Source organism: Colius striatus, chromosome 1 (assembly GCF_028858725.1).
Source record: "Colius striatus isolate bColStr4 chromosome 1, bColStr4.1.hap1, whole genome shotgun sequence".
NCBI lineage: Eukaryota > Metazoa > Chordata > Aves > Coliiformes > Coliidae > Colius > Colius striatus.
In genome coordinates this window covers 1,083,380-1,105,537 of record NC_084759.1, presented here as the reverse complement: position 1 = coordinate 1,105,537, position 22,158 = coordinate 1,083,380, and the positions used below count along the sequence as shown (strand labels likewise).

General features: G+C 59.4%; 1 protein-coding gene across 1 annotated transcript in view; it reads left to right on the top strand.

The window, feature by feature from the left end:
• Positions 1-22,158, top strand: part of CLPB (ClpB family mitochondrial disaggregase) — a 99,785-nt gene that overhangs the window by 29,491 nt on the left and 48,136 nt on the right. Inside the window, exons 5-6 of the mRNA XM_062020314.1 lie at positions 4,549-4,652; positions 10,221-10,349. Coding sequence (XP_061876298.1) covers positions 4,549-4,652; positions 10,221-10,349 — 233 coding nt within the window. The remainder of the gene's footprint in view (positions 1-4,548; positions 4,653-10,220; positions 10,350-22,158) is intronic.

Sequence of the window (22,158 nt, the reverse complement as noted above, 5' to 3'; positions counted from 1 at the left end):
AATCTCCTCCTGGCTGTCTCTGAGGGACAGTTTCTCCTCAGCCATGGTTGTAGCTTCCCAGCCTCAGCAGCATCCCCAGCTGAGAGCTCTGTGCATGAGCTCCCCTCTTCCCAGGGATAAACCACATCCAGGCAGAGTGAGCTGTTGCCAGCTGAGGGGGTCACTGCCCCTCTCCAAGCCACAGAAGCCCAGCTCTGCCCTCCCTTTGTCCCCCCTGCACATGGGCAGCAGTGTCTGGGGCACACAGCCGTGTTGCTCTCCCTGGAGCTTCACCCCAACCACCCTCCCAGGAGAAACTGTGGACAACAGAACGATTCCAAGTGTCACCAGGGGAGGTTCAGGCTGGATGTGAGGAGGAATTGCTTTGCTGTCAGGAAGGGGCTGGAGTCACCATCCCTGGAGGGGTTTCAGAGCTGGGTGGGTGTTGCACTGAGGGCAATGGGCTGCTGGGTGATGGGGCTGGGACAGAGGCTGCACCCCATGGACTGAAAGGTCTGTTCCAGCTGAAACCACTCTGTGGTTGTACAGTTTTCACCCTTTGAGGTTTATTTACCTAAGTCCAGGGCTGTTTGCATCTGAGGCAGCACCAAGCCACCCTGCAGTGAGGGAATGCCCTGGCTGTGCTCTCAGGTAGGCACAAACAGCCCTGCCAAGGACTCCAGACACAGCTGCCTTAAAAACCAGACAGCAAAGGGGCTGGAGTATAAACAGCAGCTCCCCCCTGGCCCTCCTGCCCCTGCTGAGCTTTACAGAGAGTTAAGATATAGCTTTTGTGTCCAGGCAGGACCTGTGGCTCCTGCCAGAGCTGGGGGCAGCCTCCTCTCCCAGCCCATCGGGGCCGTGGCATTGTGCCGATGACTCACGGTCATGGGGATCATTGGGCTTCTTGGTTCACCAACCCCAGCTGCTGGTCCAGGCACAACACCCCTCCTGAGGCAGCCCCAAGTCATGTCCAGTCCCCTCCTCATCGATTTCCCCACCCCCCCTGTATTGTTTGGCTGGGTTGGGTTGTTTAGCAGCGTCTTGGCCCAGCTCTTCCCTCGATCGATTGAAGGGAACTTCAGCCAAAGCCTTGCCCTCTGAGCCATCCCCAGGGGCAGGGGAGGGGAACAGTCACCAGCCTGGCCTCCCATCTAGTGCAGACTTCATCAGCAAACTCATTCCACTTCAACAGAAGGGAAAAAAATGGTTTATTGTCAAGGTGAGGTGAGGAGAGGGAGCCCTGGCCCAGGCTGCCCAGGGAGGGTGTGGAGGCTCCTTCTCAGGAGGTTTCCAACCCCAGCTGGACACGTTCCTGTGCCCCCTGAGCCAGGGGCAGCTGCTGGAGCAGGGGCTGGGCTGCAGCAGCTCTGCAGGGCTCTGCCAGCCCCAGCACTCAGGGCTTCTGTGAGACTGAAGCTGGGCTGGTTGAATTGAGCCCAGGTGAGTTCAGGACTGCAGCCCTTCCTGGGCCAGCCCAGCCTGCCCTCAGCAGCCCTCACCCTCCACACCCCAGGCACTGAGTGCTGTTCTGCTCCAGTACCAGGCAGCAAGATGAGGCAAACAGAAGGTGTAAGGACCAGAAAACCCCTTTAAAACTCACCCCTTTGTTAGTAATTAGCAGCTGGGCTGGTGCAGAAGGGAAAGAAGCCTCCTGCCTTCTCCAGCCCCTTCCCAGAGCTGCCTTCCTTGACCCCACAGCTCCCTTATGGACTGGGGAGTGGTTCCACCTCTCCTCCCTGGGCAAGCTGAGGTGTTTTCCCCCAGGCACTGCAGTATTAGATGATGCTCTGAGTCTCTCACCTGCTTTGCACAGGCCATGCCCATCCCAATGACACTCAGGCTGATGAGCTCGGGCTCTCTGTGCTTGGATGGCACCGTTCCCTTTCCTAAAGGCCAATTTGCTTGGCTGTCCCATGACCTGCAAATTGGATGGGTAGGATCAATAGCTGTGGTTCCAGGAAGGTCTGGCTGCTGCAGAGTGCCCAGAGGGGACAGCACATCCCCAGAGCAGGAGCTGAGGTTGAAAGGTGGCTGGAGACAGAGGCTGAATGTGCAAAGGGTTGTTCTTGCAGCCCTGAGTCCCTCCTGTGCATGGAGCTGGGTCACAGCCTGAAACAGGGCCAGGCTTTGGGAGCACCAGCTTGTGCCAGTGGGACATGACAGCCTGTTCCACCTCAGCCCAGCCATCCCCAGAGCTGGGGAAATGGTTCTTCTCACAAAGCCAGCAGGGGTGGGTGTGAGGAGGATGGAGCCAGGCTGGGCCCCTCAGTTCAAGAACAGGGAGCTGCTGGAGAGAGCTCAGGGCAGGGCCACAGAGGTGATGGAGTGGAGCATCTGCCTTGGGATGGGAGGCTGAGGGAGCTGGGGCTCTGCAGCTTGGAGCAGCCTGAGGGCTGAGCTCAGTCATGTTCCAAACCCATCAAGGGTGGGTGTGAGGAGGCTGGAGCCAGGCTGTGCTCAGGGATGGGCAGTGACAGGACAAGGGGCAACAAGCTGGAGCAGAAGAGGTTCCAAAGCAACATAAGGACAAACTCCTTCCCTGCTGAGCTGAGGGAGCCCTGGCAGGGGCTGCCCAGATGGGCTGTGGAGGCTCCTTCTCTGCAGCCATCCCAACCCCAGCTGGGTGAGTCCCTGTGTGCCCTGCTCTAGGTGCTGCTGCTCTGACAGGGGGTTGCACTGGATGAGCTTTGCAGATCTCTTCCAGCCCTTGAGATCTGTGATTGCTTAAGGAACACACAGATCCCTGAGTGCTGGGGCTGGCAGGGCCCTGCAGAGCTGCTGCAGCCCCAGCCCCTGCTCCAGCAGCTGCCCCTGGCTCAGGGGGCACAGGAACGTGTCCAGCTGGGATTGGAAACCTCCTGAGCAGGAGCCTCCACACCCTCCCTGGGCAGCCTGGGCCAGGGCTCCCTCCCCTCAGCACCAAAGGACTTGCTCCTGAGCCTTTCAGCACCTTGCAGGAGCCTTTAGGTGCTTGTGAGTGTTGCTGAGGTGCCCCTGAGCTCAGGCTTCTGTTCCCCAGGCTGAGCAGCCCCAGGGCTGCAGCCTTTCCCCATCAGAAGTGTTCTGAACCAAGCTGCTGTCACAGGGGAGGGAGCACTGGCAGGGGCTGCCCAGATGGGCTGTGGAGGCTCCTTCTCTGCAGCCATCCCAACCCCAGCTGGATGAGTCCCTGTGTGCCCTGCTCTAGGTGCTGCTGCTCTGGCAGGGGCTGCACTGGATGAGCTCTGCAGGTCCCTTCCAGCCCTTGGGACTCTGTGACTCTGAGCTGTCAGACCCAGGTGGGTGCCAGAGGTGCCCTCCCAAAGGTGCTTTCCTCAGAGGGGTGGCTCAAGCACATGCAGCAAATCCTAAGGCAGAAACCTCAGCTCACACATAGTCACAAGATCTCAGGAGCAAACAGGCCCCTTCCAGCCTTCTGCCTCTTGTGCTTCACCCTCAAATGCTTCTCATCTTGGTGGCATCTGTGTCAGAGGGGGCTTGGGTGCTGTCCTGATGGCATCCCAGAAGCAGCAGTGACAGCACAGCTCAGTTTTCTCCCCTTCACCTGAAGAGTGTCACAAACTCTCCCTCTTGCAGGGACAGGGTTAGCCTTGGGGCCAAGGCTCTGGCTCTGGCTGTGTGTTTACTGCACCCAGGGGCAGTTTCCAGCACTGACCCAGAGGCACAAAGCTATGGAGCCATACCCAGTTCCCATGGTGGCCTGGGGGGGTGGGTTTAACCCTGGCTGGGTGCCAGGAGCCCACCAAGTCCTTGTGGCACTCCCAAACTGGGCAGGGGAGAGAGAGACAGAGCAAAGGGCTGGTGAGTGGAGATAAGGGCAGGGAGAGCACTCAGCAATGGGCATCATGGGCAGAACAGACTCAGCTTGGGGACAAATGGTTTGATTGATTAATGAACCATCAGAGCAGGGAGATGGGAAATAAACCTGACCCTTAACCCCCTCCCCCAGCCCTCCCTTCTCCCCAGGTCTCTCCCTCCTCTCCCCCAGCAGTGCAGGGGATGGGGGTTACAGTCAGCTCATCCCAGATGGACTTTGCTGCTGCCTCCTCTCAGGGAGAGGCCTCCTCACACTTGCCCTGCTCCAGTGTGGGGTCCCTGCCACGGGACACAGTCCTGCAGGAGCTGCCCCAGCGTGGCTCCTTCCCACTCCCCCTCCTTCTGCACTGCCCTGGCTGCCTGCAGAGATGCTGCTCTCACATTCTCCCTCCCTTCTGCTGCTGCAGTTTTGCCTCTGCCCAGCAACTCCTTCCCCTTGTCCCCTGTGTCAGTGCCAGAGCCGTTCCCTCCATGGCTGCTGGGCTGGGGCTTGGGCAGCAGTGGGGCCAGCTCAGAGCCCCCTGGCCCTGGCACACACAGGGGAAGCTCCCAGCAGCTCTTGGCTTAAAGCAGCCCCCACCTCAGAACATGCTGCTGTTGCTTGTGCTTGTTGAAACATTCCCTGATGGTTTCACTTTGCTTCCTTAGCTGGGAATGCCTGGGGAAGGCTTTCTGAGCACTGTCTCCCTTGTCAGGGCTTTAATGACTCCCATTCAGCCTCAGCCTCACGTTTGCTCTCGTTTCCAACAGTGTGGTGAAGATGCTGCTGGCAGCCAATGCAGACCCAAACCTGGGAGATGATTTCAGCAATGTGTATGAGACTGCCAAGGAAAAAGGCCTCCACTCCTTAGAAGGTAACACTGGTGGTGTGCAGAGACCTGCCTCTGCTTGCCAGGGCCCAACAGTTTGCCTCCTGCTATAGAAATGGAAGCTGGACCTTGTGTTCTAATGCACAGCTTCATCTTCCATTGCAATGCCCATGGTAGGAGGGTGAGGAGGAGAGGAAGCAATCTAAGAAGCAATCCTTCAGAGCCTGGGGATAACCTGGCTTTATATGGCCAGAACATAGCCCAGCTGCTGGCACTGTCACAGCCATGTGGTGGGGCAGAATTGTGCAAGGCAGGGTGTTGCAGCAGTAGCCTGGTTCTAGATCTTGTAGCCCTGCTTGTGGCCAGTAGGCCCAGGGCAGTGCTGAGCCCTGGGGAGGCTGCAGCTGCAGGGCTGTGTCAGTGCTGGGCCCCTCACTCCCTGCCACAGGGACACTGAGGGGCTGCAGCTCCAGGGCTGTGTCAGTGCTGGGCCCCTCGCTCCCTGCCACAGGGACACTGAGGGGCTGCAGCTCCAGGGCTGTGTCAGTGCTGGGCCCCTCACTCACTGCCACAGGGACACTGAGGGGCTGCAGCTCCAGGGCTGTGTCAGTGCTGGGCCCCTCACTCACTGCCACAGGGACACTGAGGGGCTGCAACTCCAGGGCTGTGTCAGTGCTGGGCCCCTCACTCCCTGCCACAGGGACACTGAGGGGCTGCAGCTCCAGGGCTGTGTCAGTGCTGGGCCCCTCACCCACTGCCACAGGGACACTGAGGGGCTGCAGCGTGGCCAGAGCCGGGCACTGAGCTGGGGAAGGGGCTGGAGCACAAGGGGCTGGGGAGGGGCTGAGGGAATGGGGGTGCTGAGCCTGGAGAAGAGGAGCCTGAGGGGACACAGCAGCACTCTCTGACACTCCCTCACAGCAGCCTGTGCCTGGGGAGGTTGGTCTCTGCTCCTGAGCTCCAAGTGACAGGGCAAGAGGGAAGGGGCTGGAGTTGCCCCAGGGGAGGTTGAGGTTGGAGGGTCAGTCTCTGCTCCTGAGCTCCAAAACAAGAGGGAAGGGGCTGGAGTTGGAGCAAGAGGGCTGAAGGAGCAAGAGCCTGGAGACAGAGGCTGCAGGGTGAGGCTGGGGAAGGGGCTGGAGCACAAGGGGCTGAGGGAATGGGGGTGTTGAGGCTGGAGAAGAGGAGCCTGAGGGGACACAGCAGCACTCTCTGACACTCCCTCACAGCAGCCTGTGGCTCAAGGTCTCTGCTCCCAAGTAACAAGTGACAGGATGAGCAGAACCAGCCTGGAGCTGCCCCAGGGGAGGTTGAGGCTGGAGCTGAGGCAGAACTGTTTCTGCACCTCAGCAACACTCACAAGCACCTAAAGGCTCCTGCAAGGTGCTGAAAGGCTCAGGAGGTGCCACTTGGGTGTGTGGTGGCCAGTGGCAGGACAAGGGGGAAGGGGCAGAGGCTGGGACACAGCAAGTGCCCCTGGCCCAGGAGGAGCAAGTGCTTTGGTGCTGAGGGGAGGGAGCCCTGGCCCAGGCTGCCCAGGGAGGGTGTGGAGGCTCCTTCCTTGGAGCTCTTCAGGACCCCCCTGGCCACATTCCCATGTGCCCTGCTCTGTGTGGGAGCAGCTCCTGCAGGGGGTTGCACTGGCTGAGCTCTGCAGCTCCCAACCCCTTCAACCAGACTCCCAACTACCTGATGCCACCCAAACCCTTCCTACTGAAGCACAACCACCTCCAGGAGGATCAATGAATGCCCTGGGCTGTTTCCTTTCCCTGTGCAGCCTCTTTGCTCCCAGCTCAGGGGGCTGACTCCAGCTCTTTATTTATCCTGTCGTCATTTCCTAGCCAGGGAGGAGCGGGATAATGAACTGCGTGCGTCAGGGAAGATGAATCTGACATCCTAGGGAGCAGTGCTGTAAAGAGATTAAAGTGTTATTATTGCAGGGGGGTGAGGGTTTCTTTTCCCCCATGGTGTGTTGTGACAGCTCAAGCCTCAGCTGTAAAAAATGTCTGGGAGAGAGATAATCATCAGCAACTCAATAAAGCGTCAGGGGAAGCCTCTGCTGCCATCCATCACGGGCTGCCTGCACGTTTGCAGCCCCTCTGTCTCCCTCCCTGCCATCCATATAAATGTCTGTAATATATTTGGTGTGGGGTTTGTGGAGCTGGGCCCTCTCCAGTGCCAGGCTTTTATGAAGAAATGTTTATACAGGAGATATGTAAATGGGGAAGGGAAGAGTGAGAGGACAAACCCCCCAGCCCCCTCCCCAAAGCCCCTCACAAAGGCAGTTTCTCTCCCTTTCTCTCTTCTTCAAAATGCAACTGAATTTATTCTTTTTAATAAAACATGTCAAGGAAAGAATTGATGCAAGTTGTGTGGCTGAGTGGCTTTGCCTCTGCCTCACCCCCACCATGCAGAGAAGGGAGGGGAGGGAGGCAGACACAAACAATTAACTGCATTGCTTGATGTGCTTTGTCTTAAATCAAGCCTGGCTGCTGCATTCTCTATTGGCATCCCATTGCTCATCTTTTAATGGTGCTGCCTGGGTTTTGCATTCCCTGCCCCAGCCCTTTGGTATCAGAGAATCAGAATGGTGGGGGTTGGAAAGGACCTGCAGAGCTCAGCCAGTGCAACCCCCCTGCAGGAGCAGCTCCCACCTACATCAGGGCACACAGGAACGTGGCCAGGGGGGTCTTGGAGAGCTCCAAGGAAGGAGCCTCCACACCCTCCCTGGGCAGCCTGGGCCAGGGCTCCCTCCCCTCACAGGGAAAAAAGTTCTTCTGGCTTGTCCACTCATCAGAGAATCAGAGTCTCAAGGGCTGGAAGAGACCTGCAGAGTTCATCCAGTGCAGCCCCCTGCCAGAGCAGCAGCACCTAGAGCAGGGCACACAGGGACTCATCCAGCTGGGGCTGGGATGGCTGCAGAGAAGGAGCCTCCACAGCCCATCTGGGCAGCCCCTGCCAGTGCTCCCTCACCTCAGCAGGGAAGGAGTTTGTCCTTGTGTGTCTCTGGAACCTCTTCTGTCCCAGCTTGTTGCCCCTGGTCCTGTCACTGCCCATCCCTGAGCACAGCCTGGCTCCAGCCTCCTCACACCCACCCTTGATGGGTTTGGAACATGACTGAGGTCACCCCTCAGGCTCCTCTTCTCCAAGCTGCAGAGCCCCAGCTCCCTCAGCCTCCCATCCCAAGGCAGATGCTCCACTCCAGCATCTCTGTGGCCCTGCCCTGAGCTCTCTCCAGCAGCTCCCTGTCCTTGAACTGAGGGGCTCAGAACTGGACCCTTTGCTGTGATGTGGCCTCATGTGCTCAGAACTCTTGCAAATTCTTGCTGGCAATGTCCCTGGACGTGGGTTGGCTGAGATTTGGGTATATTCCCATTCCCCAAGGAGCTGAACCTGCCTCCAGGAGCACTTTGGCCCAGGAGACAGCCCATCCCTTGGGCTCTGTGGTGGGGCTGTGTGCTTGTGGGCAGGAGGGTTGTGGCCAAGCCTGGCTCCATCACCCACCCTCCCCAGGCTGAGGGAGAGGTAGCTCAGGCTCCCTGTGCTCTGGAGTGGGTACAACAGCCTCCCTTTCCTCAAACATGAGCTCTGAGTGCCTGTCAAACCTACACCCTGAGCAACAGCATCTGCTCCTTGAGCAAAGAGCCAGGGAAGATGGGGAGTGCTGTGCTGAGAGAGGCCCTGCTCCTGTTGGCTTCTCGACCTCTGTGGTGCTGTGAGTGTCCCTCAGGCCAGGCTTTGGAGCAGGCAACTCTCTGATGTGCTGCACCCACTGAGGAATGATGTTGGGAAGGTGCTGGCTCTGCTCTAAGTCTGGCTGATGACCAGGACAGATGGGGGTGAGCTGCTGGAGAGCAGCTCTGGGACAGGGACCTGGCAGTGCTGGGGGGCAGCAGCTCCCCATGAGCAGCAACTGCCAATGGCAGCCTGGGGGCATGGAGAGAGTGTGGCCAAGACCCAGTGTCACAAATCCATCCCATCCTGTGGAACAGGCTGCCCAGATGGGCTGTGGAGGCTCCTTCTCTGCAGCCATCCCAACCCCAGCTGGATGAGTCCCTGTGTGCCCTGCTCTAGGTGCTGCTGCTCTGGCAGGGGGCTGCACTGGATGAGCTCTGCAGGTCCCTTCCAGCCCTTGAGACTCTGTGGTTCTATGGTTCCAAGCTCAGTCCCTTCAGACAATGTCTCTGCCCTCTTGTCTGCCTTTCTTTCTTCTGTTCAGTCCAACAGCCAATGAACCAAGGAGCAGCAGGGTGGGAGCAGAGCTGCTCAACCCACAGACAGCAGCTTTGGATGCTCAGGCTGCAAGTGCAACCCCCAGGGGTTCAGAAGCAGCTCAGCAACCTCCAAAGCCCATGGAGCAGCTGATAGCCTGTAGTTTTCTTGCATGACACAAGAACAGATGAGACAGCAAATTAACCCTGAGCAGCAGCGTGGGCTGGTGGGCAAGAAGCCAATGGCAGCCTGGGGGCATGAAGAGAGTGTGGGCAGCAGGTTGAGGGAGGTTGTGCTGCCCCTGTGCTCTGCCCCAGCTGCAGTGGGGAGGCCACATCTGCAGTGCTGTGGCCAGGGCTGGGCTGCCCAGCTGCAGAGAGACAGGGAAGTGCTGCAGAGAGGCCAGTGCAGGGCTGCCAAGGTGCTGAGGGGCTGCAACATGTGTGTGAGGAGGAAAGGCTGCAGCCCTGGGGCTGCTCAGCCTGGGGAACAGAAGCCTGAGCTCAGGGGCACCTCAGCAACACTCACAAGCACCTAAAGGCTCCTGCAAGGTGCTGAAAGGCTCAGGAGCAAGTCCTTTGGTGCTGAGGGGAGGGAGCCCTGGCCCAGGCTGCCCAGGGAGGGTGTGGAGGCTCCTGCTCAAGGTTCCCAACCCCAGCTGGACACGTTCCTGTGCCCCCTGAGCCAGGGGCAGCTGCTGGAGCAGGGGCTGGGGCTGCAGCAGCTCTGCAGGGCTCTGCCAGCCCCAGCACTCAGGGATCTGTGTGTTCCTTAAGCAATCACAGATCTCAAGGGCTGGAAGGGACCTGCAAAGCTCATCCAGTGCAACCCCCTGCCAGAGCAGCAGCACCTAGAGCAGGGCACACAGGGACTCATCCAGCTGGGGTTGGGATGGCTGCAGAGAAGGAGCCTCCACAGCCCATCTGGGCAGCCCCTGCCAGTGCTCCCTCACCTGTGACAGCAGCTTGGTTCAGAACACTTCTGATGGGGAAAGGCTGCAGCCCTGGGGCTGCTCAGCCTGGGGAACAGAAGCCTGAGCTCAGGGGCACCTCAGCAACACTCACAAGCACCTAAAGGCTCCTGCAAGGTGCTGAAAGGCTCAGGAGGACACAGTCATCATGTCCTTGTGTTGAATGCTGTTTTCACTAAGCAGATACACAGAGGCTGTGCTTGCAACCAGGCTGGGAGCTTTCCCTCCTGCTCTCTTCAGCCTCCTCTGTGCCTGCCCAGTGACAGCCAGCACCTGAAACACCTCCCAGGCTCCTGATGCTGGAAAAGGCCACCAAGCCTTTCCCAAGCCATCCAGAATGATGGGGGATGCTCTGTGCTGCTGTTGCTCACCCAGACAAGCAGCTCTTGGTGTGGGTGAGCTGAGCTTTCCCGTTTCTTCCCTCCCCACAGTCCTCGTGAGCCGGGAGGACGATTTCAACAACCGCCTCAACGTCAGAGCCAACTTCAGGGGCTGCACAGCCCTGCACTATGCTGTGCTGGCTGATGACTACCTGACAGTCCAACTGCTGCTGGATGGAGGTGAGTTGCAGAGCTCCAGCCAAGCAGGAGCACTTCATCTGCCTCACAGAGCTGTCAAGGGTCACACTGATGTTGTCAGCGCTCGACATGATCGAGGGCAGCAGCTCAGGCTGCAGCTGGGTGGGTGTGTGGGTGTGTGAGAGGGCAGCAAGGGGCTGCACAGGGCCCTGGGCAGGCTGGAGCCATGGGCACAGGGCAATGGGCTGAGGCTGAACAAGGGCAAGGGCCAAATCCTGCCCTTGGGCCACCCCAAGGCCAGGCAGCTCCAGGCTGGGAACTGCTGCAGGGAAAGGGCCTGGGGGGGTTGGTGCCAGGGGCTGAGCAGGAGGCAGCAGCGTGCCCAGGGGGGCAAGAAGCAAAGGGCAGATCCAGCTCTGGGGTGGCAGCAGGGTGCAGGGCTGAAGGGAGATGGGAGCAGTGTCTGCAGCTCCCTGACTGGAGGCTGCAGGGAGCTGGGGGTCAAGCTCTGCTCCCCAGGACAAGAGGAAAGGGGTTCAGGTTGTCCCAGGGGAGGCTGAGGCTGGAGCTGAGGCAGAACTGTTTCCCTGAGAGGGGTGTCAGCCCTGTGCCAGGCTGCCCAGGGAGCTGGGGCAGTGCCCAGCCCTGGAGGGATCCCAAAGCCCTGGGGTGAGGTGCTGAGGGCTGTGGCTCAGTGCTGGCTGTGGCAGGGTGAGCTCAGGGCTGGGCTCCAGCAGCTTCAGGGGCTTCTCCAACCCAAGTGATTGAGGGTGTCCCAGGTGACCTTGCAGGGAGGGTTCCAATCCTTGTGGTGGGGGTGCTGTGGTCACAGGACACAAACCTGGAGGCCTGGGGGACTCTGTTGCCCCTGCAGATGTCACACAGACACAAATGTCCATCCTGGTAAAAGAAGAGCAGGAGAATGCAGCAAGAGACGTGCTCATGGCAGTACATCCCTGTTCTGCAGCCAAATGCATCTTCTCCTCCTGTACCAGTGCTGAGGAGCTTTTCCCCTCACAAGGCCAAAGCTCTGAGTAAAGCTGCCTTGGCCTCCCAGCCAACCCTGCCTTCAACAGGAGCTGGGTCTAGAGCCCTCCTGAGGTCTCTCCCAACCTGAACCATGCTATAACCCTACACATTGCCCTGTTTAGTATCCTGGAGCCATTTAGCTTTGGGAAAGATCCCTCAAGTCATAAGTTCCCACTGTAAGTATCTCTATGGGTCTGTAATCTAGAGCCAGGGGCACCTCAGAGGGGACAGTCAAGTGACATCCACTGAATCACAGAGGGGTTTGGGTTGGAAGGGACCTTCAGGATCATCTTGTTGCATCCCCATGGCCCCAGGGACAGCTTCCCCCAGCCCAGGCTGCTCCCAGCCCCAGCCAACCTGCCCCTGGGCACTGCCAGGGCTGGGGCAGCCACAGCCTCTCTGGGCAGCCTGTGCCAGGGCTCAGCAGCCTCCCAGGGAACAGCTTCTGCCTCCCAGCTCCCCTCAGTCTCCCCTCTGGCCTCTGGAGCCAGCAGCCCTTGTCCTGCTGAGGATCCATGGGAAGTGCTCTGTGGTTTCACCAGGAGGACCCAAAACTGCCCAAGGTCATCTCCAGCAGATTTCACATGAGCTGCACTGCTGAGGGACCCTCAGCCACTCCCTGTGGCTCTGGCACCTCTCCAGTGCCTCATGTCCAGAGCAGATCCCTCCCCAGTAACGTGGGGGCTCTGGGATGCTGCAGCACACAGGTACAGAAGACCCCAAAGGCAAGGATGGAGCCCTGAGCTCCCCTCACTGCAAACAGTCACTGTTGGAGAAGCCCCTGAAGCTGCTGGAGCCCAGCCCTGAGCTCCCCCTGCCACAGCCAGCACTGAGCCACAGCCCTCAGCACCTCACCCCAGGGCTTTGGGATCCCTCCAGGGCTGGGCACTGCCCCAGCTCCCTGGGCAGCCTGGCACAGGGCTGACACCCCTCTCAGGGAAACAGTTCTGCCCCAGCTCCTCCCTGGTAGATGCAGATGAAGCTGCCCACACTGGCCATGATCAGGGGGCTGGTTCCCATCTGATCACCTCCCATGGCTCTGCTGCCATCCCCATTCCTCAGGATCCACCTGCAGCCTCAGCACAAAGACTGTGTGGCCAGCAAAGGTGTTGCCAAGTCCCTTCTGCCCTTGAGAGGCCAGGCTGAAGGGACAGGGGGTGCAAGTGCTGAGCCAGCTGAGCTCCTCCAGCAAGGACAGAGCTGGTTGTCCATGATGCTGCCACTTGTGTGAGGTGCTTTGGGAAAGGAGAGGAAGGAAAACAGAGCCCCAGATGTTTCTGTCAGTGCTGTGTGTGTACCCACAGTTCAGCCTTTGCCAGAGCTGTAGGAGCAGAGAATCCTTTGGACTGGAGAAGCCCCTGAAGCTGCTGGAGCCCAGCCCTGAGCTCCCCCTGCCACAGCCAGCACTGAGCCACAGCCCTCAGCACCTCACCCCAGGGCTTTGGGATCCCTGCAGGGCTGGGCACTGCCCCAGCTCCCTGGGCAGCCTGGCACAGGGCTGACACCCTCTCAGGGTAAAAGAAGCAAGAAGCAGCAATGTAGTTCCTGTTTTCAGGCTGCTGGGAAGAGCTGAACCCTGACAGTCCCTCCCTGCACTGGGGACAGGCCCCAGCAGGTCTCTGAGGCAGATGCTCAGGGATCTCATCTCCATGGTGGGGGCACCTGAGGAGTTCAGTCCAGGGCAGCAGGCAGGTAATGGGGAGGCAGGCTGACATGCAGCTTGCTCCTTCTAAAAGCAACTAAACAGATAATGGAAAGTAGCATCTGTGAAGGGTAAACATGCCCTGAAGAGATGAGGGGAAATCATTGTAGGGACATTGAACCTTGCTGCTCATCTGTCCTGTGCACTCCTCATCTTTCCCAGGCACAAAAACAGGAGTGAAAGGTTGACATTCATCAGCACTGAACTCCACAGTTAACTCTGGGGCAGGATTTCTCTCTGGGAGCCTGACAGATACCAGAACCCTACCTCTTGGCTATAAATTAACCCCCAAAATAGGAGCTACTGAGAGAAAACCAATTGCAAATGGCTTTAGCTGGGGTTCCTGGGGGATGCTGGCAGGGAAGGGAGCTGAGGGAGCACACAGCTGCTGGGGCAGTGGGTGCAAGTGCTCACTGGGGAGCCCTCAGACAGAACTGAGTGTGGCCCATTGGGGTGCTGAGCCAAAGCTGCTCCCTGAGTGCAGCCCAAGGAGGAGCTGCAGCCACACTGAACCTGAGGCCTTGGCAGAGCATCTGACTCCTGCTGCCTGTGTTCAGTGGGTGCTTGTCCAGCCTCCAGCTGCCCTCTGGACCCTCTGGAGAGAAGATGCAATAACCCTCTTCACAGCAAGATCTCTGCTGCTTGTTTGTGCCTTGGGAAGTCCCCTCAGAGGTTGTGTGTGTGTGTGTTGGGAGGGGAGGGGAGCTGCTGTGAAGAGGCAGCTGCTCAGTTCCCCTGAGCACAGGTTGAAAAGGCTGGTGCAGATCAGCTGGCACTAAGGAGTTTTCCTCTGGTGAAGAAGGAATTGGAAGGAGCACTTGCAGCTCATCTGTGCTCAGCTCAGCTCTGGCACAGTGCAGAGCTCCCTTCATAGACAGAACTGTTGTCTGTGTTCAAAAGCTGCTTCTGGAGCTGGGAGTGCCCACTGAGTGCTCACAGAGAGCCCTTTGTTGGGAGCCAAGTGCCTCAGCTCAGAACTCACTTGGATGTCACAATAACAAGCAGCTAAGAGTCTGTAGGGCTGGGAGGGACTGACAGGGGTTGTGGAAGGGATGGTTGTGAAGTCAGGCAGCTGTAGCACTGCAGTGGTCACTCAGCACTGTTCCATTCCTCATGCAGCCCCAAAGAAATCCTTCTGGAGAGGGGTTCAGGAGGGTCTGCACTGGGGATGCATTTCCAAGTGGCAACTGGACACAGGAGCATGTGCCCAGTGCCTGCAGCCTGGGGCCAGCAGCCCAGCACCAGCACAGCCCCTTGGTGTGATGGAAAGGTCACTGTGGGCTCCTTGTGGGATGCCAAGGCTGAGTTTCAGGGAATCATTTGGGTTTGGGAAGCCCCTGAAGCTGCTGGAGCCCAGCCCTGAGCTCCCCCTGCCACAGCCAGCACTGAGCCACAGCCTCAGCACCTCACCCCAGGGCTTTGGGATCCCTCCAGGGCTGGGCACTGCCCCAGCTCCCTGGGCAGCCTGGCACAGGGCTGACACCCCTCTCAGGGAAACAGTTCTGCCTCAGCTCCAGCCTCAACCTCCCCTGGGACAACTCCAGCCCCTTTCCTCTTGTGTATGTGGCCACGCTGCAGCCCCTCAGTGTCCCTGTGGCAGTGGGTGAGCCCTGGAGCTGCAGCCTCCCCAGGGCCCAGCACAGGGGGACACAATCACTTCCCACTTTGCAGTGTTCTCCAGCTTCATCTGTAGCCTCCAGCCCATCCCCTCAGTGCTCAGAGTTAGAACTGTGCCTCCCCTCCTTGTCAGGTGAACTCTTGTGCTGCCCCTGTGCTCTGCCCCAGCTGCAGTGGGGAGGCCACATCTGCAGTGCTGTGGCCAGGGCTGGGCTGCCCAGCTGCAGAGAGACAGGGAAGTGCTGCAGAGAGGCCAGTGCAGGGCTGCCAAGGTGCTGAGGGGCTGCAACTTGTGTGTGAGGAGGAAAGGCTGCAGCCCTGGGGCTGCTCAGCCTGGGGAACAGAAGCCTGAGCTCAGGGGCACCTCAGCAACACTCACAAGCACCTAAAGGCTCCTGCAAGGTGCTGAAAGGCTCAGGAGCAAGTGCTTTGGTGCTGAGGGGAGGGAGCCCTGGCCCAGGCTGCCCAGGGAGGGTGTGGAGGCTCCTTCTCTGAGGTTCCCAACCCCAGCTGGACACGTTCCTGTGCCCCCTGAGCCAGGGGCAGCTGCTGGAGCAGGGGCAGGGGCTGGATGAGCTCTGCAGGGCCCTGCCAGCCCCAGCACTCAGGGATTTGGGGATCCTGGGAGCTGACAGTGCTCCAGGCAGCCCTTCCATTCCCTCCATCCCCTTTCAGGGAGTTTCACTGCTGGTGCCAGACTCCAGGGTGTCCTCAGGAACTGGGGCTCTTCCCTCCCTCCCTCTTCTGCTTGTGATGGACACAGGGCTGAGTCCCAGGAGCAGGGATCAAACACCCCTGTGAGTGTTCCTGCCCCCAGGGCCCTGTGTCAGGATCATTTCCCCTGTGCCTTTGCCATCCCCCCATGGGCCAGGCTCCTGGTTGTGACAGGGAACAGGCTCCTCAGGCTCCCTCCCTCCCTCACCCACCCCTACACCTGCCTGTTTTTAACCAACTGCCCATTTACTCACTCCCCAACATTTCCTTCCCTTGGTGCCCTGCCCTCAGGGGCCAAAGCCATTAACTGCCCAGGCCCCTCTCTGCCAAAACAACCTCCCCACTGTGAGGTTCCATTTCAGGGGCAGCCCCTCCTGCACTTGCCCCCTCACCCCACAGCCCCTCAGCCCTTTGTGACCCATTGAGTGCCTTGACCCCTTTGCCTTCTGACCAGCATGTGTGTGCCCAGCTCAATGTGAGCCCCAGGGGCTGCTCTCTTGTCCTTTTTGGGGCAGTTGTGGCTGACATTTCACAGTCTCCTGACCTGGGCTGACACCATTAAATGTTGGGGATGGTGGGGAGGAGCTTGGAGCCATCCCAGGGCAGCCCTTGCTGCAAAAGGCAGGCTGGGTGCAGAGGGCTTTGTGTTTGATGGGGAAGGAGGCAAAGAGGGGTTTCAGCTCCTGGAGGGTGGAAGTTTCTTTGGGTTAAGTGGGGCTTTTCTTATGTTGCTGTTGAAATCTGCTGTGGGAAAGGCTTCAGCTTGCTGCAGGCAACAGGGACCCCTTGCCACAGGGCTCAGCAGCCTTGCAGCACCCCCCTAAGTCTGATTCTGCTCCAGAACCTGTTGCTGAAATGCAGGTAGCCAGAGGGATCCAGGCAGGCCCTGATCTGTGGGGAACTGGGACTTTATGCAGTGCCCCTGGATGGGTCCCTGTGCCCCTGAGCCAGGGGCAGCTGCTGGAGCAGGGGCTGGGGCTGCAGCAGCTCTGCAGGGCCCTGCCAGCCCCAGCACTCAGGGATCTGTGTGTTCCTTAAGCAATCACAGATCTCAAGGGCTGGAAGGGACCTGCAAAGCTCATCCAGTGCAACCCCCTGCCAGAGCAGCAGCACCTAGAGCAGGGCACACAGGGACTCATCCAGCTGGGCTTGGGATGGCTGCAGAGAAGGAGCCTCCACAGCCCATCTGGGCAGCCCCTGCCAGTGCTCCCTCACCTGTGACAGCAGCTTGGTTCAGAACACTTCTGATGGGGAAAGGCTGCAGCCCTGGGTCTGCTCAGCCTGGGGAACAGAAGCCTGAGCTCAGGGGCACCTCAGCAACACTCACAAGCACCTAAAGGCTCCTGCAAGGTGCTGAAAGGCTCAGGAGCAAGTGCTTTGGTGCTGAGGGGAGGGAGCCCTGGCCCAGGCTGCCCAGGGAGGGTGTGGAGGCTCCTGCTCAGGAGGTTCCCAACCCCAGCTGGACACGTTCCTGTGCCCCCTGAGCCAGGGGCAGCTGCTGGAGCAGGGGCTGGGGCTGCAGCAGCTCTGCAGGGCCCTGCACACCCCAAGCACTCAGGGGTTGTGGGGTTCTGTGACCCCCAGCTCAGGGTGTGGAAGCACACTGGGTGTATTCCTGCCCTCCAGCTCCACACCATTGCTGGTGCTCACACTGAACCTCCCCAATGGCTCGTGGTCCTACCACCCCCCTTGCTGTCCAGCAAGGGTCTGCAGGAGACTTGGGATGGGCTTTGGGCTCCTGACTGGCTTCCTCCTGACTTACAGCTGACTGTCAGATGGTTAATTGAAGGCTGGGGTGGTACTGAGGGGCTGCAGTGTGGCCAGAGCCAGGCACAGAGCTGGGGAAGGGGCTGGAGCACAAGGGGCTGGGCAGGGGCTGAGGGAATGGGGGTGTTGAGCCTGGAGAAGAGGAGCCTGAGGGGACACAGCAGCACTCTCTGACACTCCCTCACAGCAGCCTGTGCCTGGGGAGGTTGGTCTCTGCTCCTGAACTACACTGAGGTTTGGGCTGGAATGCAGAGGGAGCTGGACAGGTTGGAGAGGTGGGAGCATGTGAGCATCATGGAGCAAAAGATGGTCAAGTGCAGGGTCCTGCCCATGGCTCAGAGCAATCCCAGGCACAGATCCAGGCTGGGGGAGGAGTGGATGGGCAGCAGCCCTGGGGAGAAGGACTTGGGGGGTGCTGGTGGGTGGAAACCTGGCTGTGAGCCAGCCCAGAAAGCCAACTGGGATTTGAGGATCTGAGCTCAACAGGGTGGGCTCAGAGAGCCAGGGAAGTGCTGCAGAGAGGCCAGTGCAGGGCTGCCAAGGTGCTGAGGGGCTGCAACATGTGTGTGAGGAGGAAAGGCTGCAGCCCTGGGGCTGCTCAGCCTGGGGAACAGAAGCCTGAGCTCAGGGGCACCTCAGCAACACTCACAAGCACCTAAAGGCTCCTGCAAGGTGCTGAAAGGCTCAGGAGGTGCCACTTGGGTGTGTGGTTTGGTTTCAAGTCAAGGATGTTTAAAGGGAGATCCCCCAGACCTGGGGATGCTGGAGTGAGCCCAGAGGAGCCACAGGGATGATGTGAGGGCTGCAGCCCCTCTGCTCTGCACACAGGCTGAGAGAGATGGGGGGACTCAGCCTGGGCAAGAGAAGGCTCCAGGAGACCCCAGAGCAGCCTCCAGCCCCTAAAGGGCCCCCAAGGAACATGGGCAGGGGCTTTGTGCAAGGGGCTGGAGGGACAGGACAAGGGCTGCTGGCTCCAGAGGGCCAGAGGGGAGACTGAGGGGAGCTGGGAGGCAGAAGCTGTTCCCTGGGAGGCTGCTGAGGCCCTGGCACAGGCTGCCCAGAGAGGCTGTGGCTGCCCCAGCCCTGGCAGTGCCCAGGGGCAGGTTGGCTGGGGCTGGGAGTGGGCTGGGAGCAGCCTGGGCTGGGGGAAGCTGTCCCTTTGCTCCATGTCACCCATCACAGCTGCCCAGTGCAGGGTGTGAGAGCCACAGGCTACTCTGCCTTCCCTGGGCTTTTACCTCACCTGTGGAGTCAGGAGCTGATTGTGCTGTGAAGAACAGGGCTGTGCCTCAGCCCTTGTGAGCAGAACCCTTGCTCTTGGGCATCCTGCAGCCCTGGCTGTGCTCAGTGCTCATGCCAGGGCAGCACCAGCCCTCGTTGGCCTCCCCTTGAGCCCATCAAGCCCACCAGGTTTGGGGACCCCCCAACTGTTTGCTGTGGCCTGGGGGTTCCCTCCAGCATCCCAGCCCAGGCTGGCTGCCATGCAAGAGCTCCAGCAGCCCTTTTCTCCCTGTCCCTGCTCACACTGACAGGGGAATGTGATGAATTCCAGATCGATCCCTGCTGCTGCCCTGCACAGTTTGCAAGAGATGATTAACTAGAGCAATAGAACCTGGGAGTGTTGGGGCTCAATATGTTCTGGGCCTCTCTATCGACCCCCCCTCCATCCTCCTTCCACTCCAGACCAGTAATTAAAACCCTGGGAGACTGGGCTTTGGGAAGGAATGATGAGACAGGGCCCTGCAGCCTGTGTCTCACAGCCTGGGAGCAATAAGGCTCTAAGTGCAGGCACATTGATGTCTGTGTCACAGTGCTTAAGGAGAGTTTCCCCCAGGGCAGGGGGAGCAAATAGATCCCTCTCTAAAGTGTCTGTGGGTACAGAACTTGGCAGTGACACTGTGTTTGTCATTAATGTAACAGCTCTGGACACGTGGAGGGATGGAGAGAGGGGTGATGATGCTTCTAGTCACCTGCTTGTGATGTTGCCCTACGGAATCCCACAGGGACTGAGGCTGGAGAAGCCCCTGAAGCTGCTGGAGCCCAGCCCTGAGCTCCCCCTGCCACAGCCAGCACTGAGCCACAGCCCTCAGCACCTCACCCCAGGGCTTTGGGATCCCTGCAGGGCTGGGCACTGCCCCAGCTCCCTGGGCAGCCTGGCACAGGGGCTGACACCCCTCTCAGGGACACAGTTCTGCCTCAGCTCCAGCCTCAGCTTCCCCTGGGGCAGCTCCAGCCCCTTTCCTCTTGTTCTGTCACTTGTGCTGGGGATGTGCCCCTGGCCCAGGAGGAGCAAGTGCTTTGGTGCTGAGGGGAGGGAGCCCTGGCCCAGGCTGCCCAGGGAGGGTGTGGAGGCTCCTGCTCAGGAGGTTTCCAACCCCAGCTGGACACGTTCCTGTGCCCCCTGAGCCAGGGGCAGCTGCAGGAGCAGGGGCTGGGCTGCAGCAGCTCTGCAGGGCTCTGCCAGCCCCAGCACTCAGGGATTCACGGGCTCTCAGCTCTGAGCATCAGGCTGCAGAAGGACACACACATCTTTAACTTCATCCCAGTAAAACCTGGTGAAGGATCCACTGCCAAAGAGCTTTGCCCTGACAGAAACCTGCTGGAAATAAAGCAGCAGCTCACCTGCAGGTATCAGCCAGGAACACAGATGGGAAAGATTAAAGAGCCCCAGGCTAATTGCTAAAAAGGCTTTTAATGAGAAAAGCAAGAGAAGAAAGCACCCTCAGCCTTCAAAGCATGGAAGCTGCATCCAGATGAGGGAAACAGTGCAGAACATTTGCTCTGGCAAGTTAGAAGGCTTCTCAGGGAGCTGGGGCAGTGCCCAGCCCTGGAGGGATCCCAAAGCCCTGGGCTGAGGTGCTGAGGGCTGTGGCTCAGTGCTGGCTGTGGCAGGGTGAGCTCAGGGCTGGGCTCCAGCAGCTTCAGGGGCTTCTCCAGCCCAACTGATGTCTGATTCCTCCTCCATCATCTGGCCCTTTGCCCTGCCCAGGTTCCCCCCTTCCTCCTCCAGCCCCCTCCTGGCTTTCTGGGCTGGGGATTTGGGAGCATCCTCACTCTGGGGGAGAGCAAAGGGTGTGACAGAGACTACAGCAAACCACAGAGGGGAAAATAACCCCCTGCAGGGTGTGAAATGCCTGTCCCTGGGCATGACCCAGCCCTGGAGGGATCCCAAAGCCCTGGGGTGAGGTGCTGAGGGCTGTGGCTCAGTGCTGGCTGTGGCAGGGGGAGCTCAGGGCTGGGCTCCAGCAGCTTCAGGGGCTTCTCCAGCCCAAAGGATTCTCTGCTCCTACAGCTCTGGCAAAGGCTGAACTGTGGGGACACACACAGCACTGACAGAAACATCTGGGGGGCTGTTTTCCTTCCTCTCCTTTCCCAAAGCACCTCACACAAGTGGCAGCATCATGGACAACCAGCTCTGTCCTTGCTGGAGGAGCTCAGCTGGCTCAGCACTTGCACCCCCTGTCCCTTCAGCCTGGCCTCTCAAGGGCAGAAGGGACTTGGCAACACCTTTGCTGGCCACACAGTCTTTGTGCTGAGGCTGCAGGTGGATCCTGAGGAATGGGGATGGCAGCAGAGCCATGGGAGGTGATCAGATGGGAACCAGCCCCTGACCATGGCCAGTGTGGGCAGCTTCATCTGCATCTACCAGGGAGGAGGGACCAAGGGCAGGATTGTCCCTGCTGTGTTGAGCTGGTTTGGTGTCCCACACTCCCTCAGCCAGAGACACCAGCAGATGCCACCAATCAAGGATGGGGTTGGATGCTAAACCCTCTGCAGTGTTGTCCTCAGCTTCTTCTCCCATCCAGGCTCTTCTCTTGCCTTACTCTGGGTGTCCCCTTGATGAGGCTGTTCCCAGGGCAGTGACTGTGCACACTCCAGCCCTGGGGCAGCTTGGTAGGGTGCAGTGACAGAGGCAGCTCCTTAGCATGAGCTGAAGGTGTTTGTGCAGTGAAGTGGCCTGAGATGGCTGTTTCTCGAGCCATGAGGCAGGAGAAGGGGTGGGAGAGCAACAGGCTGGGGGAGCTGCCCTCAGGTCCATGCTGGATGCTAAAAGCTCCTTGTGAAATGTGGGTCTCATTGATTTAAAACCAGGTTGATGTGGCTGGGGAAAATAAGAGGGGAGATGATGTTAATTGAATCACTGAAGACTCAGGAGGACAGAAGTCTTGTTGTATTACTTTAAGGAGCCATTGGAGTGATAATCATGTCAGCCCTTGTCAGAGCTGATGGCTGATGACACCCTGTAATCCCAGCAGGTAGCCAGGGCTGCTTCCCCCTGAGGAATCTCATGTGCTGTTCGTTTTGGAGGATGGCCATGGAGTGGAACTGCAGGTGCCTCTGAGCCCACCAGTGTTGGGCCACCACCCCAGTCCCTGCCTCCTGCTCAATTGATGTCACAACTGACCCCCAGCAGCAGATCCACTGTGGCCTTGGGGGTTTCCAGCCTCACAGAACCCCCAGTGCTGGGGCTGGCAGAGAGATGCTGCAGCCCAGCCCCTGCTCCAGCAGCTGCCCCTGGCTCAGGGGGCACAGGAACGTGTCCAGCTGGGGTTGGGAACCTTGAGCAGGAGCCTCCACACCCTCCCTGGGCAGCCTGGGCCAGGGCTCCCTCCCCTCAGCACCAAAGCACTTGCTTCTCCTGGGCCAGGGGCACTTGCTGTGTTCCAGCCTCTGCCCCTTCCCCCTTGTCCTGACACTGGCCCTTGCCCTTGTTCAGCCTCAGTCCATTGCCCTGTGCCCATGGCTCCAGCCTGCCCAGAGCCCTCTGCAGCCCCTTCATCCCCAGGCACTATCCTACAAGCTGCAACCAAAGCAGAGCCCTCCCACCAAGCTGGAGAGGGCACCACATGCCATGAGCACGTCAGGTCTCAGCCCACAGCCTCACACCAAGGGAACTGACCCAGCCATCGTGCCTCAGTTGCCCCCAGTTGCCCCCCAGCTCCTACCACACTGGGTCACAGAGACACTCACAGAGCCCTTTGGGTTGGGGAAGCCCCTGGAGCTGCTGGAGCCCAGCCCTCC